General features: G+C 40.2%; 2 protein-coding genes across 2 annotated transcripts in view; both read right to left on the bottom strand.

Moving 5' to 3' along the window:
• Positions 1 to 10,974: 10,974 nt before the first annotated feature.
• On the bottom strand, positions 10,975 to 14,455 carry LOC129453697 (uncharacterized). Its single transcript, XM_073865824.1, has 2 exons — positions 14,392 to 14,455; positions 10,975 to 13,874 (listed from the first exon to the last, which is right to left on the bottom strand). The coding sequence occupies exon 2, from the start codon at positions 13,626 to 13,628 to the stop codon at positions 10,980 to 10,982; it is 2,649 nt and encodes an 882-aa protein (XP_073721925.1). The 5' UTR covers positions 13,629 to 13,874; positions 14,392 to 14,455; the 3' UTR covers positions 10,975 to 10,979.
• A 3,329-nt stretch (positions 14,456 to 17,784) lies between these two features.
• LOC129437125 (uncharacterized) overlaps positions 17,785 to 18,450 on the bottom strand; it is a 96,804-nt gene continuing 96,138 nt past the window's right edge. Inside the window, exon 4 of the mRNA XM_073865920.1 lies at positions 17,785 to 17,904. Within this exon, the coding sequence (XP_073722021.1) occupies positions 17,846 to 17,904 (59 nt within the window). The 3' untranslated portion in view covers positions 17,785 to 17,845. The remainder of the gene's footprint in view (positions 17,905 to 18,450) is intronic.

The following is an 18,450-nucleotide window of genomic DNA, read 5'->3' as shown; positions in this document are numbered from 1 at the left end:
CGCTATACAGCCCCGCTTCTGTTTTCTCTCACGCCGGTGTTGGCTCTCTGGTAATGGAGTCGGGTATGTTGTGAGTGCGACGGAAAGATAACATAAATGCCCTGCTATGGGCAACTCCAATGTTTATTAAGTCCTGACAACTGTAGGAGTTTATTGACTCATACATATTTATCTGTAGCAGCGACCAAATAAACTAAATTAGACATCAACTCGGAGAGCAAAGAGCCGCTGCACCTTATCAGATCCTTATTTGCCCTAATCTAGATGTTATGTACTCTTTTATTGTCCATGGGCAATAAATTGCTTTCTCGATTAAATATATGCTTTGTTATTTATAGACACCCCAATGAAACGTATGATTACAATTCAAACCACAAAACAATTTACAAAAATTTGACTTTTAAACATTTTAACAGCTTTAAACGCATTAAGCAAACATTGAGTTGTTTCAACCCAACAAAAAGTTATTTTGCAGCTGGTCCATCTGAAACCCAATGTTGGTTTACAAAACAACCCAAGATTAATTTTAACCCAATGTTTTTAGAGTGTACTAAAAATCATGTGTTAAACAGTGTTTATTGTTCAGACAACATAACTTGAAGCTTATTTTTATATAAAAAATACCTCAGCATCACATTGTATTTAGATAACATTGTATTTTATTATCCATCCATTAGGCTATTAAAGTTTATTCATTAAATCTTAAAAATAAACTAAAGGGAATGTTCTGTGTTTGATGGGCTCACTGTTTTCTTCAAAAATATCTAAAAATGTGTCCTGAACAGAATCTGAGCACTTTAGGTTTTAGAACGACACACGGGTAAGTGATTTATGATCACATTATCATTTTGTGGGTAAACTCCTTTAAAATTTGAATACTTACATTTTTTTTGTTTGGGTCTTTAATTAGTGAGTTTGTGACTGAAACCCCAAAACAGGTGCTCACATGACAGTTAAAAATGTTTGAAAATAATTGAGGAGACATACCTGATGGAAGAAAATCATCATCTTCGTCAGTGCAATCTTCCTCTTCTGTGGGTTCAGTTTTTATTTCTGTGGGTTCAGTTTTGATTTCTGTGGGTTCAGTTTTCATTTCTGAGAGTAAAGTCAGACTGAGATCGGAGTCCTGTGTGTGTCTGGATTTCTCTTCAGAGAGTTTAGAGTCCAGCAGTGTCTGTGGTGTGCGGCTCTGATCTCTGCTCATCCACACTGAATCCAGACTCCCATCATCAGTCACACACACTGAAGATTCACAACAATCCACATCCTGACAACACAACACACACAGACAGTAAGATTAGAAATGATTTGATGTTGTCTGATTCAGGTAAATTATGTTTAAGCTGTACAAACCTCTCGATTCATTGCTAAATCTCCTCTTGACCTCAGCTTTGTCTCCAGTAACGCCACCTCTTTCTTCAGCGGAGAGATTTCTGTGATGAAATCATCAATATATCCAGCATGGACAGATCAGTTCATACTGATTTACACTACAGCACATCTCATCATCATCATCAACGTCTTAACACTTAAATACACAGAGACAAGACTCTGTTTACACTCAATGAAACACGCAAGAGAGAAAAACACTGAGGACACACAAACACATCACACGCGCGCTCTTTCTTTCTTTCTTTCTTTAGTGAGTTTATTTGCGGACTAAAGAGCTGCAGCGCCTCCTGCTGTACTGACGAGAGAAGACGCTCACTGCTTAACAAGTATGCACCCCTCCACATAGCCTACCAAGAAACTTTGGAGCAAAGTGGTTCAATTTATTGTTGTCCATATTTACCCTAAATTTGCATTGCGGTGGAAACATTTTTTATTTGGTTTCACTCAATATGATAAAAATTTATGTTCAGAGTATTATGTGATAAATTTACTAAAGCTTAGAGGTCATATGATCTAACAGTTTTTCTTTTGTTCTAGATAACAGAATTTCTCTTCAGGCGAGTTTCTGTGGTAGATTCTGAGGTAAGTTTCCTTAAATTCTTGATTAATTTACTGAAATTAATTTACAATGATGTTAATTCAGTTATTATTATAATTTGATATGACTAATATATGGTCAACTTTAACATTATCCGTTGATTTGTTGTAGCTCGACCGCTGGCAGTTTAATCGCTTCACGAGCTCGTGGCGCAGCCTGCATAACAATATGAGCAATGATCTTAATTTACTTGTCTTCACCTTCAACATTTAAAAACACATTATTATTATTACTATATGCTAAGAAAAATAATGCTACAGTGCAGTATAAATAAGAATTGTATATCTTAGCACTTTATTTTAGGGATCAAGGTTAAAATAAAAACTTTCCTTTGTGATTGAAGTTTTGTTAGGACAACTCTTGATTTTTATTTTTAGCATTTTGATTATTATGTACTTTTTCACTTAGATGCTGTTATAAAAAGCAACCAGGATACAGCATCTACTTGACAGAGAACAGGAAGAAGTAGAAGGACCAGAAGATGATATTCACCAAAGAAACAGTTTCCTCTGTTTCACTAAAGTGGTTTTACTGGTTTGTTTAATAAAATCCACAGATTCAGTTTTGCACTAATTTCTTGTATTTTACTTACATTTATTGACAGACAGGGTAAAAGATGAAATACAACAGAAATATGAAAGTAATACCACAAGAATATTACAGGAATACTGCAGTAATATTACATACTTGACAACAAATCCTGTGGTAAATACTACAAAGCCACCAGCTTTGAAACTGCGTTGAAACTGTAAACTGTTGGGGTCCAATAATGTCTAAATGAGAAAAATCCTGCAATGTTTTTCTGAAAAACCTTTTTTCTTCTCTACAGAAAAAAGAAAGACATCAACATTTTGGATGACATGGGGGTGAGTAAATTATCTAAATTATTCCTTTCAAAGTTGACATGGAATGATTGAAGGGGGTTTTTATTCTTGTTCTGTGATGTGACATGTAGACAACAACATTTTGGTTGGGTAAGCTTCCTAAAAAAACTCGGAGGATTTTAAATATGTGGTTTTGCACCTGTTTGGCTTCCCTTCTGGCTTAAATGGCAACCTTATTATGAAATGCAAGCACTTGATGCTGATTGGCTGCCTTTGCTGCCACTCAAAAGAATGTAAACTTCATCGTCTTCAAAACAAGGACAGAAAAAAATTGTACAAAATTATTTTGAAGGGGGGGAATTAATGAGAGTGGGGGAGCAGTGAGATCCATTTTACGTAACATGTATCCATTGTTCAGATTGAGTCATTTTTTGGCAGACATTTCTAAAGTAGGAATTTCTATGAAACGGAGATGTTCAGATTGTCTAGCACTTTTCCTATGTTCGTAAATGCAGGTAATTACTGTTTATTCAATTAACACAAGGTAAAAACGATTTTTCATTCTCTGTCACCCTTAAGTTTTTTTTTCCCATATGAACTCTCTGATGGGTTTTTAAGGAACCTGACTGAGCAAACGTCTTGTCACACTGAGAGCATTTGTAAGGTTTTTCACCTGTATGAAGTCTCTGGTGCTTAAGCAAGTTTGGCCGTTGACTAAAACTCTTCCCACAGACACTACAGTGATAAGGTTTCTCTCCAGTATGAACTCTCTGATGAATTCTTAAATTAGATGAATTAGTGAAGCTCTTTCCACAGTGAGAGCAGATGTTAAGTTTCCCACCTGTGTGAACTCTCTGATGGGCTTTCAAGTGACCTGAATATTGAAATGTCATGTCACACTGAGAGCATTTGTAAGTTTTTTCACCTGTGTGTCTACTCTTGTGATTTAGTAATGCAGACACTTGACTAAAACTCTTCCCACAGACACTACAGTGATAAGGTTTCTCTCCAGTGTGAATTCTCTGATGAACTCTTAAATGAGATGAATTAGAGAAGCTCTTTCCACAGTGAGCGCAGACGTAAGGTTTCTCTCCAGTATGAACTCTATGATGGACTTTTAAGTTACATGAATAATTAAACGTCTTGTCACACTGAGAGCATCTGAAAAGTTTTTTATCTGTATGAGTCCTCAGGTGTGTCACTAAACTTTCATGTTGACTAAAACTCTTCCCACAGACACTACAGTAGTGAGTTTTTTCTCCAGTGTGAACTCTCTCATGGACTATCTGCTGATATTTATGACTGTAACGTTTATCATAGTGTAAACACTGATAGAGTTTCTCTTTAATGTGAATATTCTGGTGTGATTTTAATGAACGTGAATCCCTAAAGGTTTTGTCACATTCACTGCACTGATACGGTCTCTCATTGGTGTGTAAAAGCACATGTGTCTTCAAACCACATTTATGCCTAAATCTCTTCTCACAGTGAGGACACTGGAAAGGTTTTTCTCCTGTATGAATTCTCTGATGAACTTGAAGATTGTCTTTGGTTCTGAAGTATTTTCCACATTCAGTGCAGTTGAAAGGCTTTTCATCACTGTGTGTCCTCATGTGAACATTTAGTTTATAGGAAGAGAGACAAATCTTCCCACACTGCTCACAGTGAAACTGCTTCTTCTTCTTCTCTCTGTGGTCTTGTGAATGAAGTTTATTCTCTTGTAAGGTAGTAAAGCTGATCTCAGATCTGGTGAAGAGTTTCTGTTCTGTGTGTTTTCTCTCATGTCTCTCTAAATGTCTCTGTGAGCTGAATGTCTTTTCACAGGTGATGCAGGAAAGAGTTTGTGCTGTCAGTCGCTCTTTTGATGTTGAGGACGTTATTTCTATATCCAAACATGAATCACTCTTCACATCTGAAAGAAACATGAAACAATTAAATTGTCTTTTCACTCTTATTGACACAAAGGTGGAGTTGAAAGAATTGAGGCAACAACATGAATATCGATTTTATTCAACAATTTGTTCTCCTCTTTTGTTGTTCATGACCAGACTATGGCGCATGTTGCTGACGTCTCCTGCTGACGTAGTTGCCAGCGTACAGACACAGAATATGCTGGCAAGTACTTTGTGAATTTAAACAGGCTGATGACGTATTATTTACAATGTTTGCATGATGGCTTAAATAAAAAAAGGATAAAAACATTGGCAGGTGACGTTAGCAACGCTGTAAGGCCAATTCACACTGGTCAGCAGACAACTACCAACTCCAATAGACACGAACATTCTTAAGTCTCGTTTACTTTGATCCAAAAACAGGGGTCTGTTGGAGTCTGTGTCTGACCAGTGTGAATTGGCGTGTAGTCTACTCATGAACGTGCTCTGAAAGGAGAACAAATTGTTGAATAAAAATTTCAAATAATTCAAAGGACCGGAGTCAATTATTCCACTTATACCACCACAAACATTGCTCTTGTGCCTATTTTTATGACATTTTACAGGTAAGGTGTGTATTTTACAGAAAAATAATCATGAAACATTTATCAGCCAATCAGAATGAAGCATTTAACAGACCCGTGGTATAATAAGTATTAAAGATATCCTAAACCCCTTTAAAATTGTAGTACTTACATTTTTTGTCTTTTGATTTGTGAGTTTGTGATTGAAAACCCAAAACAGGTGCTCACATAACAGTTAAAAATACAACAATTGAGGTGACATACCTGATGGAATAAAATCATCATCTTCATCAGTGGGATCTTCCTCTTCTGTGGGTTCAGTTTTTATTTCTGTGGTTTCAGTTTTGATTTCTGTGGTTTCAGTTTTGATTTCTGTGGTTTCAGTTTTGATTTCTGTGGGTTCAGTTTTGATTTCTGTGGGTTCAGTTTTGATTTCTGTGGGTTCAGTTTTGATTTCTGTGGGTTCAGTTTTAATCTTCATCATGAGGTTCGTGCAGTCGATGATTTTAACTGAACACATCTTCAGTTTGGTCTGCAGGATCTGCTGCTGTTCTCCAGCGTTACAGACAGAATCCAGAGACTCTGTGGAGGTTTGATCCTCCTGTAAGCTCTGTTTACTGTCACACACTGTAGTGTCCTGAGTGTCTGTGAGCTTTGACTCAGTATAACAGAGTAAAGTCAGACTGAGATCGGAGTTCTGTGTGTGTCTGGATTTCTCTTCAGAGAGTTTAGAGTCCAGCAGTGTCTGTGGTGTGCGGCTCTGATCTTTGCTCATCCACACTGAATCCAGACTCCCATCCTCAGTCACATACAAGATTCACAACAATCCACATCCTGACAACACACACACAAACAGTAAGATTAGAAATGATTTGATGTTGTCTGATTCAGATTATGTAAAAGCTGTAACAAACCTCTCGATTCATTGCTAAATCTCCTCTTGACCTCAGCTTTTTCTCCAGTAACGCCACCTCTTTCTTCAGCTGAGAGATTTCTGTGATGAAATCATCAATATATCCATCCAATATAGACAGATCAGTTCCTACTGATTTACATCACATCTCAGCATCAACGTCTCAACACTTAAATACACTCAATGAAACACGCAAGAGAGAAAAACACTGAGGATACACAAACACATCACACGCGCTCTTTCTGTCTTTCTTTAGTGAGTTTATTTGCGGACTAAAGAGCTGCAGCGCCTCCTGCTGTACTGGAGACAGAAGACGCTCACTGCTTTACAAGTGAGTATGAGGAGGCTGCAGATCTGGAGGCAGATTTACGGCTCTGTTGTTTCTGGTGTGTCAGTAGGGTGTACAGTGTGTGAGAGTGTAGTCGCAAGCGTCTCTTCAGCCGAGAGGTTTCCTATTACTGTGGTAGATTCTGAGGTAAGTTTTCTTAAATGCTCGGTTAATTTATTGAAATTAATTTACACTGATGTTAATTCAGTTGTAAGTGTTCGATAGCAGGATTGAAAAAGGTTCTTCTCTATGTAAGGTGAAGTTTTAAATTAGCTTTCCTTTATGGGGTGTCGGTTAGAACACACTGAATTCCATTAGTTTCATGCAATAGGGTTTAATTTGTCATTCTTTAGTATTTCACAACACAGCAGTGCACAGAGTTACAGGTCACAAGTGTGTATAGGAGTTTAATGTGTGTTTATGTGTGGTCTAAAGGAAAGAAATAAAGATATATATTAACAAATGTTTCTTAAGTATTATAGCACAGACATTACTTCACAACAGTTGTAAATCTCTCAATAAAACCTCTAAATGAGAATAATTAACAGAAATGAACATACAGGCCTTATAATTATTACTCAATACTACCACCTGTTGGTCAGAAACGGCAAAACACTGAAACCGAAACTTATTTCTGAGGTAAATTAAACGAACTGAATATAAACCAGAAATATTGCTTAGATAAAGATCAAATGGCAAGCATTCACATTATTAATGTGATAATCACACATATACATACAAATCAAACGATGCTTACCAGAGATATGCAATAATGACAAGTAATACTGAACATAATTGGCACATTTACATATTGTCAAAATCCCGCTACAAACGGCTTAAATAACAACAAATACTTATATTTCAGATGCAGAATAACATTAAATGAATACTTTACACACTCCTGAACTAACATTGATTATCTACTGAATAGACAAACAACTTACTTTTGCGTATTCACGCACACTTTGCACACATACAGTCCCGCTCGCATCTGCTGCTGAATAAATCTCCCTGACGACCACTAATGGAAAAGTGCGCATGCGCACAGAACGCAGCCTTTCTAACACAGCCACCCCCAAATTTGGCTTCAAATTTGCACCATTGAAAGGCTGACACCATATGTACTACCATTAATTTCCAGTGTGGTTATCATCCTCTTCATCTCGAATCTCTGGCAGAACAATTAAGCGAGCAATGGGTCTTGCATAGACTCTGTCCTTTATCTGTACCTCAGCCGTACGTACTCAACCATCAGCTCCGGGAAAGACCTTTACTACTTTTCCGATCTGCCAGAATGAACGGGGTAACTGAGGGTCAACAACCATAACCACCATTCCAGGTTGGATGTCTGTTGCTGAATTATGCCACTTTCTTCTGGCTTGCAGTTCGGGCAAATAGTACTTTATAAATGCTGTCCAGAACCTATCAGACAATGCTTGGGAATGTCTCCATCTCCGTCTTCCCAGGAGCTCAGACACTGGATATGTGACTTGGGGGAGGGAACTATCTGGCCGCCCCATCAGAAGGTAGTTTGGGGTGACTGGATCTACATCAGCGATGTCTGCTGAAACATACCCAAGTGGTTTGGAGTTCAGAATGGCCTCTATTTCAATGAGTACGGTTCGAAGTACTTCTTCAGACACCGTTTCTGTACCCAGAGTTGTATAAAGTGCAGCTTTAACCGAACGAATCTCTTGTTCCCACACTCATCCGAAGTGTGGAGCAGATGGAGGGTTAAAATGGAAGCTGATCTGCTGCTGTGCCAACTGCTGCTGTAAATCATCACTGAGCTGACAGAAGGCTTCTTTAAGCTCTGTGTTACCCCCTCGGAAGTTGGTGCCCTGATCTGAGTACAACTCTGCTGGTTTCCCACAACGTCCTATGAACCTTCGCAGTGCCATGAGAAAGGCATCAGTGTCCATTGATGTTAGAACCTCGAGGTGCACAGCCCGAGTGGTCATACACTTAAATAGAAGCCCCCATCGTTTTTCTGTCCGACGTCCCACCTTGACAGAGAAAGGTCCAAAACAGTCCATTCCAGTTGAATGGAAGGCAGACTTGAACAAACAGAGCCTTGGTGGAGGGAGATCAGCCATTTTCTGGGAGGCAGGCTTTGACCTCCATTTGCAGCATTCGTGGCAGGTTCTTTGGTGTTTCCTTACAGCTTCTCTGCCCTTTAAGATCCACACCTTCCGGCGAAGTTCAGCAAAGACTCGTTCCGGTCCCGGATGACAAAGGCGAGTATCATAGTCTTTGATAAGTAGCTGAGTGTAAGGGTGATGGGAATCCAACACAATAGGGTGTACTGTACTTGGATCAATGCCTTCTATGCGTCTCAAACGTCCCCCTACTCGTATTAGATTGTTGTCTAGATCAAATTCTGGGGAGAGGCAAAGTAGACGGCTGTTGGTAGGGACAGGCTTACGGGCCTTTAATAGCTGATAGTCCTCTGGAAAGCTGTCCATTTGGGCCCTTCTTATTGCTGTCAGCTCTGCTGTTTGGTAAGTATTCGCTGAAGGAGAACCATTTGGATTTGCCGCCCCGTGCAGCTCTTCTGCTACTGTTTTGACTAAGTCCTTCCAGCTGCTAAACTTACTACCATCTGCTGTTGTTGGTGCTGAGTTATTAATGCCACAAAATACACTGTGCTTTAATTCTGTGGTGTCCTCAGGTACTTGACTGTGGGTTATTGGTGGTGATGGCCAATTACTCTGAGGTTGGAGGAGGAATTCAGGTCCATGGGTCCACCGATTAGGCTCAGTAAGTTCTTTCAGGCTCTTACCACGGGTAAGATCATCTGCAGGGTTCCTGGCAGAGTCAACGTAATGCCATGCTTTAAGGTCAGTTAGTTCTTGAATCTCTGCCACCCTAGTGCCCACAAACACCTTGAAGCGGCAGGATTCGGAATTTAACCAATGGAGGACGGTTGTTGAATCTGTCCAGAAAGTGACCTTCTGAATCTTCAAGGTGAGCTCATTTTCAGTCAGCTTAGCCAGCTGAGCTCCTATAAGAGCGGCACACAACTCAAGCCTGGGAATTGAACACTGCTTACGTGGAGCTACACGTGATCGGGCCAGAAGGAAGGAAAGATGAATACTTCCACATGGATCCTCTGAGCGAAGATACGCTACTGCTCCGTAAGCTTTCTCAGAAGCATCAGTGAAGATATGGATTTCCCGATTGACTTCAGAGTTATCCATGCTGGCTGGCGTATAGCTTCTTGGTAGTGTTACTTGAGGCAGGTATTGAAGTTCAGCTTCCCACACTTTCCATGCCTTCTGAAGCTCCTCAGGAAGTTGTGAATCGTCCCAGTTCCTATTCTTAGCCCAGAGCTTTTGAACAATGACCTTAGCCCGTGTTGTGAAAGGAAGAATGGCACCAAGGGGGTCAGATTGACTTGCTAACACACGATAAATGTTCCGCATCGTCAAAGCATTGTAAGTGACAGGTCTGTGCTTGTAACACAGATGGTCTAACTCACAGTTCCAATTCAGTCCCAAGGTGGATTCATGTGGGTCAGATTTGTCATGTGAGAGCCACAGCTCTAGCTTGGATGATCTGGCCTCTGGTGGCAAATGACTGATAACCTCTTGCACATTGCTGGCCCACTGACGGATGTCAAATCCTCCAGATGCTAACAGCTCCCGAAGTTTGTCCAGTAACTGCTGTGCTTCTTGAGCAGATGGAAAGCTCTGCAGACAGTTATCCACGTAGAAACAGTGGTCAACAGAATGCCTCACATCTTCATATGGTGTGCTGTGCGATGAAACATGTCTTTGATGGGCAAAGGATGCACAGCAGGGACTGCACGTAGTTCCAAATGGCAGTACTTGCCATTCATAAATGTCAGGTGGGTTGTCTCTTGTCATGTCACGCCACAGAAAGCGCAGGAGGGGCTTATCCTCAGGTAGGAGTAGGACTTGGTGGAACATTCCACGTATATCGCCACTAATGGCTACACAGTGCTCCCTGAAACGCAGTAAAACACCCAGGAGTGAGGGGCTTAAGGTTGGACCAGGCATCAAAGAATCATTAAGGTTCAGTCCCTTGTATCGGAAAGAGCAATTGAACACAATACGATCCTTGTCATTGTGGTTTACCAGATGGTGTGGGATATACCAGGTCTCCCCCGTCATACTGTTTTCAGCAGGTGTGAGTTTGGTAACTGCGCCATTCTGTACTAACTTCTCAACCTCAGCATTGTACACATCTGCTTTAACTGGATTTTGAGCTAGTCGGCGTTCCATACTCCGGAGACTTGGCACCACAGCCTCTTTGGGGGCACAAAAGAAGGGTGAATCCTTTCTGCGCAATAAAGGTGTTGCATAACGTAGGATTCCATTCACCTCCACACGTGTTGTCTTGGTCTCTAGAAGATTTATGGCTTCTTGGTCCTCTCTGGACCTTGTCACCTGCTTTTCACAGCGGAAAGGTAAAACATCAAGCTGCCATAATCTTTCAACATCTCTTCAGAGTTGGAGTTCGGCAGGGGTCAGAGACAGGAAAAGGCACTGTTGTGGTTGTAATTGGTTCTCCAGGATCTTGGCAGGTCCCTGGAGTGTCCATCCAAGCTTCATTTTTATAGCTGCTGGACCATCAGGCGTACCAATTCGGACAGGTCCGATCGGTGTGATAAGGTGAGTATTATCAGCTCCGATGAGAAGTAAAGGACTTACTCTTTCAAAGGTCTGCAGAGGGATGTCTTTAAGGTACTTATATTTCTCCAGCAAACTCACAGGATATGAGTGATCAGCCAGACCAAGGGTTTTTGCAGTAAATGCTGCATTAATCTTGAAGGTCTTCTGTGGTTGAGTGGCAGGTGATATGTGGAAGTTAACTGAAGTACCACTGATGGTTTTCACCTCTTGTCGGATGGTCCGCAATGCTATGTTTTCAGCTTGGCCTTGTATGTCCAGCTCACGGGCAGCATCAGGAAGGAGAATAGTGCGCTCAGACCCATCGTCCATGACAGCATAAGTGTTAAGTGTCTTGCCTCCATAGCGCAGCAGAACATTTATGACCTTTAGGAGAACACGTCTGTTGTCAGTGGGTCTATCCAAGTACAATGTCTCAGCGGTTGAGCTAACCAGGCAGGAACCCTCTCCTGTACTCTTTGTGTTGACTTCGTGCAAGATTTGCAAGTGTTTCCCATTACATATGCTACAAGGCTTCTTGAGGGTACACTGAGCTGCCTGGTGTCCACGTCCACAACGCCAGCAGCGATGGTTCGTTCGGATCCAGTCAATCATTTGCTGTTTATCAAAGGACTTAAAGGTAGCACACTGACTGAGATAATGATCATCTTTATCACAGAAAGGGCAGAAGGCTTTAATTGGGGCTTTGAGCTTCTCCACTTTAACTTGTTTGACTTGGGCCGGTGCTGGAAGTATCTTTGTGACAGTTTCATCTGCTCCATGAAGTATGGTGGCTGAACGGGCAGTAGGTTTGGATTCTCGCCTGCGTTCTGATCTCTGTTCTGTTCTTTGGCTCTTATAACTGATCTGCGACTCGCTGCTTTGACACCAGGCCTCATACTGGAGCCACTCAGAAAATTCACGGAGATTATACACAGACCCAGGGCGGTGGTACATCTGTCTACAAAATCCTGATCTCATTTCTGCAGGTAACTTACTCAACAGTCTCTCGACATGTGACCCACATCGAAGTTCTGCTTCGCCTTCATCTCCAAGAGTCTCCAACATACCAACAAGAGCCCTTATTTGCAGAGCGAACTTATCAAAGGCCTCAGTATCTCCACGTCGGATATCTGGGGAGTCCATCACTTTGGCGATTTTCTTGAGAGCCAATTTGTGCGGCTGGCCAAACCTTTCATTCAGAGCAGTCATGGTATCAGAGTATGGAAATGGAGAATTGAGGTATGAATCTGCCACCAGACGTGCTTCATCTAGCTTTAGATGATCTAACAGGATTTGGTACCGGAACAGCTCAGTGGCATCTGGTGGTAAAAGGTTCTCAAGCGCTATCTTCAACCGAGTAAACTCGCTAGGGTCTTTAGTACAGAAGTTAGGTATAGTTGGCGTTGGACCTCGGTATGTGGTCTCTTGTCCGACAGGAATTACATTGGTAGTGCAGTGAGCTTTTTGAGGTGACTGCGGCCAAGTAGGATGTTTTGAATGATGATATACCTGCTTAGGATTATCAAAGGTCTCAATTGTGGGTTTTGAGGATGTTCTTGAATGCCAGTATGGATCAGGAGTGGCGGTGTAAGGACCAGGCGTAGTTTGAAATCCTACTGGATGAGAAGTGAGACTGATGTTTCCAGACTGGCGCAGGAGAGATGGATGCTGGTAAGTATGCCCACCAGATTGAACAGAATGAACATATGATTTATGAGATGTATCAGCCAAGATATGATCTTTCATTACGTTAAGTTCACCAATCATCTTTCCAATGAGGTCTATCATTCCAGAGTCACTTCGATGATCCACTGTTCTTTCCTTTGCTGGGTTGGGCGGACTTAGATAAGCAGACTGCTGATTATGACTGAAAGAAAAGCCATCCGTAGAGGTAAAGGGGGGATGGTATGGCTTCACAGTGGGTGCTGTTATGCTGCTCATCTGATGCTGTTGCCCATAAGCTGGACGAGGCACTGTAGAATACAATGTAGACTCTGGATGGTAAGGTACAGCTTCACGATGCAGAGATAACCTACGCTGATTAGTATGGAAAGTCTGTGGCACCGGAGTAGACTGCTGTTCTTCCCATGGTCTGTGATAAGGAGAAAACTGAGGAGGGTAAACAGGCGGCACTGAAGCATAAGTAGGACTAGGATGATGCTGTTCAGTGTCACCCACATCTGGGACAGGAAGTTCTCCTTCGGAATGGACAGACCACTCATCCACTGTCTCCCATGGAGCTTGACTTATAGGACTTGATCTTCTGGTCGAATGTGAAGAGACATTGTTCGCAGCCTCTCCAAGCCCTTGTGCATGCTGTGTTGTGTGAGGAAATACTGGCTGGTTTACTGTTCTATGACGCCCAGTCGTGAGATCAAAGTCTTGAAGGTAGGTAGGAAGATTGACCTGACGTTTAGGTCTTACTATCTGAGCAGACTTATCTTCTAGTTGCATGTTACTACTAATGAATTCTTTGTCCATAAGAAATGCCAGATCCGGCTCGAAGGACCATTTGTTCGATAGCAGGACTGAAAAAGGTTCTTCTCTATGTAAGGTGAAGTTTTAAATTAGCTTTCCTTTATGGGGTGTCGGTTAGAACACACTGAATTCCATTAGTTTCATGCAATAGGGTTTAATTTGTCATTCTTTAGTATTTCACAACACAGCAGTGCACAGAGTTACAGGTCACAAGTGTGTATAGGAGTTTAATGTGTGTTTATGTGTGGTCTAAAGGAAAGAAATAAAGATATATATTAACAAATGTTTCTTAAGTATTATAGCACAGACATTACTTCACAACAGTTGTAAATCTCTCAATAAAACCTCTAAATGAGAATAATTAACAGAAATGAACATACAGGCCTTATAATTATTACTCAATACTACCACCTGTTGGTCAGAAACGGCAAAACACTGAAACCGAAACTTATTTCTGAGGTAAATTAAACGAACTGAATATAAACCAGAAATATTGCTTAGATAAAGATCAAATGGCAAGCATTCACATTATTAATGTGATAATCACACATATATACATACAAATCAAACGATGCTTACCAGAGATATGCAATAATGACAAGTAATACTGAACATAATTGGCACATTTACATATTGTCAAAATCCCGCTACAAACGGCTTAAATAACAACAAATACTTATATTTCAGATGCAGAATAACATTAAATTAATACTTTACACACTCCTGAACTAACATTGATTATCTACTGAATAGACAAACAACTTACTTTTGCGTATTCACGCACACTTTGCACACATACAGTCCCGCTCGCATCTGCTGCTGAATAAATCTCCCTGACGACCACTAATGGAAGAGTGCGCATGCGCACAGAACGCAGCCTTTCTAACAGTAAGTATAATTTGATATGACTAATATATGGTAAACTTTAACGTTATCCGTTGATTTGGTGTAGCTCGAGCGCTGGCAGTTTGACCGAGTAGTGATCTTTACTTGTTTACACCTTGAACATTTAAAAACATATAATTATTATAATGACTATATGCTAAGAAAAATACAGCTACAGTGCAGTATACACATGAATTGTCTATCTTAGCACTTTATTTATAGCATCAAGTAATTGGGACTAAAGATCAATCAATGTTAAAATAAAAACATTCCTATGTGATTGAAGTTTTTAGGACAACCGTTGATTTTTATTGTTAGCATTTTGATTATTATGTACTTTTTCACTTAGATGCTTTGACAAAAAGCAACCACGATACAGCATCTACCTGGCGAAGAACAGAAAGAAGCAGAAGGACCAGAAGATGATATTCGCCAAAGAAAGTTTTCTCTGTTTCACTAAGTGGTTTTACTGGTTTGTTTAATAAAATCCAGACTCGGTTTTGCACTAATTTCTTGTATTTTACTTACATTTATTGACAGACAGGGTAAAAGATGAAATACAATAGAAATATGTAAGTAATACAAGAAGAATATTACAGAAATACTGCAGTAATATTACATACTTTACAACGAAATCCTGTGGTAAAGTGTCCCCCAAAAAACACACAATACTACACAATTACCACATCCGTTTTGTGTAATTGTGATGTTTTATCACATGAAATACCACAGGACATTTTTGTATAATGACGGGTTTAAATAGCAGCAAACTATATTATGTCAAGAGTCTGCTGCTTGTGTTGTAAATAAACATGCTGCACTGTGTTTTTTAAATGTATAGACCTAACACAAGTCCTGGCCATATGATATCTTCAGAGTGCATGGAGACATACAATTACAATGATTACTGCACAAGAATGTGATTTCTTTACTCAAGTCTGTGTTAAAGTAGCCTTAAGCTCAAAACAAAGAAAAAGTTGATTTTAAGTTTAAAGAAAATTATCTGTATTTGTAAAGAAATGTATTAATGCATTAAACATGTTTGGACTTAGTTTTAGTGTTTCTTTTTTGTTTTTACACCATTCAGTGACTGGTGCCACCAAATTGAGGCCCAGCGCCACCAAATTGAGGCCCAGCGCCACCAGCTGTCCAACTTGTTGGTGCCAGTGCCACCCCTCTCAAATGTCAATCTGGAGCCCTGCCTTTATTCCTCGTTTGGGATCGTTTAGAGTTCTTTGAAACTGCGCTGAAACTGTAAACTGTTGGGGTCCAATAAAGTCTATTAAAATGAGAAAAATCCTGCAATGTTTTTCCTCAAAAACCTTTTTTCTTCTCGACAGAACACAGGAAGACATCAACATTTTGGATGACATGGGGGGTGAGTAAATTATCTAAAGCAGTGGTTTTCAATTCCAGTCCTCGGGCCCCCCCTCCCAGAACATTTTAGATGTCTCCATATATAAAAACACCTGATTCCGATCATCAGCTCGTTAGTGTGTTAATTAAGGAGCCGATGAGTGAAATCAGGTGTTTCATATAAGGAGACATCTAAAACATTCTGGGAGGGGGGGCCGAGGACTGGAATTGAAAACCACTGATCTAAAGTATTCCTTTAAAGGTGACATTGAATGATTGAAGGGGGTATTTATTCTTGTTCTGTGACATGTAGACAACAAAATTTTGGTCGGGTCTTTAATGCCTTATAAGCTTCCTAAAAAACTCTGTCGGTTAGCTATATTAGGGCGGAGGATTTTAAACACGTGGTTTTGCACCTATTTGGCTTCCCTTCGGTCTTAACTGCCTTTGCTTCCACTCCAAAGAATGTAAACTTCACTGTTTTCAGAACACGGACAGACCAAATTTTTACAAAATTATTTTGAAGGGGAAGGAATTGAATGAGAGTGGGGGGGCAGTGAGCTGCATTTTACGTAACATGTATCCATTGTTCAGATTGGGTCATTTTCTGGTGGACATTTCTAAAGGAGGAATTTCTATGAAACTGAGATGTTCAGAATGTCTAGCACTTTTCCTTTACGGTTATTCATTCTCTGTCACCTTTAAGGTTTCTTTCCCGTATGAAGTCTCTGATGGGATTTTAAGGAACCTGACTGAGCAAACGTCTTATCACACTAAGAGCATTTGAAAGGTTTTTCACCTGTATGAAGTCTCTGGTGCTTAAGTAAGCTTGACCGTTGACTTAAACTCTTCCCACAGACACTACAGTGATAAGGTTTCTCTCTAGTATGAACTCTTTCATGAATTCTTAAATGAGATGAATAAGTGAAGTTCTTTCCACAGTGAGCGCATATGAAAGGTTTCTCTCCAGTGTGAACTCTCTGATGGGCTTTCAAGTGACCTGAATATTGAAACGTCATGTCACAATGAGAGCATTTGAAAGGTTTTTCACCTGTATGAATTCTCTGGTGCCTTATTAAGGGTGACCGTTGACTAAAACTCTTCCCACAGACACTACAGTGATAAGGTTTCTCTCCAGTGTGAACTCTTTGATGAACTCTTAAATGAGATGACTTAGAGAAGCTCTTTCCACATTGATTACAGAGGTAAGGTTTCTCTCCAGTATGAACTCTCTCATGCGCTTTAAAGTTACTTAAATTAAACGTCTTGTCACACTGAGAGCATTTGAAAGATTTTTCATCTGTATGAGTCCTCAGGTGTGTCACTAAACTTTCATGTTGACTAAAACTCTTCCCATAGACACTACAGTGATTAGTTTTTTCGTTAGTGTGAACTCTCTCATGGACTATCAGCTGATATTTATAACAGAAGCGTTTATCACAGTGTGAACACTGATGGAGTTTCTCTTTAAAGTGAATATTCTGGTGTTTTTTTAATGAACGTGAATCCCTAAAGGGTTTGTCACATTCATTGCACTGATACGGTCTCTCATTGGTGTGTAAAAGCACATGTGTCTTCAAACCACATTTATGCCTAAATCTCTTCTCACAGCGAGGACACTCAAAAGGTTTTTCTCCTGCATGAATTCTCTGATGAACTTGAAGATTGGCTTTGGTTCTGAAGTAATTTCCACATTCAGTGCAGTTGAAAGGCTTTTCATCACTGTGTGTCCTCATGTGAACATTTAGATTAGAGGAAGAGATACAAATCTTCCCACACTGCTCACAGTGAAACTGCTTCTTCATCTTCTTCTCTCTGTGGTCTTCTGAATAAAGTTTCTTCTCTTGTAAGGTAGTAAAGCTGATCTCAGATCTGGTGAAGAGTTTCTGTTCTGTGTGTTTTCTCTCATGTCTCTCTAAATGTCTCTGTGAGCTGAATGTCTTTTCACAGGTGATGCAGGAAAGAGTTTGTGCTGTCAGTCACTCTTTTGATGTTGAGGACGTTATTTCTATATCCAAACATGAATCACTCTTCACATCTGAAAGAAACAAGAAACAATTAAATTGTCTTTTCACTCTTATTTACAGAAAGGAGGAGGAGGAATAATTGAGGCAACAACACGAACAACGATTTTATTCAACAATTTGTTCTCTTCTTTTGTTGTTCAGTGTGTGTTCATGACCAGACTGTGGCGCATGTTGCTGACGTCTCCTGCTGACGTAGTTGCCAGCGTACAGACACAGAATATGCTGGCAAGTATTTTGTGAATTTATATGGGCTGTTTAGGTATTGTTTACAATGTTTGCATAATGGCTTACAAAAAAAAAGAGGACAAAGCTAAAAACATTGGCAGGTGACGTCAGCAACATTGCGCTGTAAGGCCAATTCACACTAGTCAGCAGACAACTACCAACTCTAATAGACACCAACATTCTAAAGTCTCATTTAATATTATCCAAAAACAGGGGTCTGTTGGAGTCTGTCTGACCAGTGTGAATTGTCATGTAGTCTGCTCATGAACGTGCTCTGAAAGGAGAACAAATTGTTGAATACAATTTTCAAATAATTCAAAGGACCGGAGTCA

The sequence above is a fragment of the Misgurnus anguillicaudatus genome, unplaced genomic scaffold (genome assembly GCF_027580225.2).
Source record: "Misgurnus anguillicaudatus unplaced genomic scaffold, ASM2758022v2 HiC_scaffold_33, whole genome shotgun sequence".
NCBI classification, from domain to species: domain Eukaryota; kingdom Metazoa; phylum Chordata; class Actinopteri; order Cypriniformes; family Cobitidae; genus Misgurnus; species Misgurnus anguillicaudatus.
This window is presented reverse-complemented; position numbering and strand designations above follow the sequence as displayed.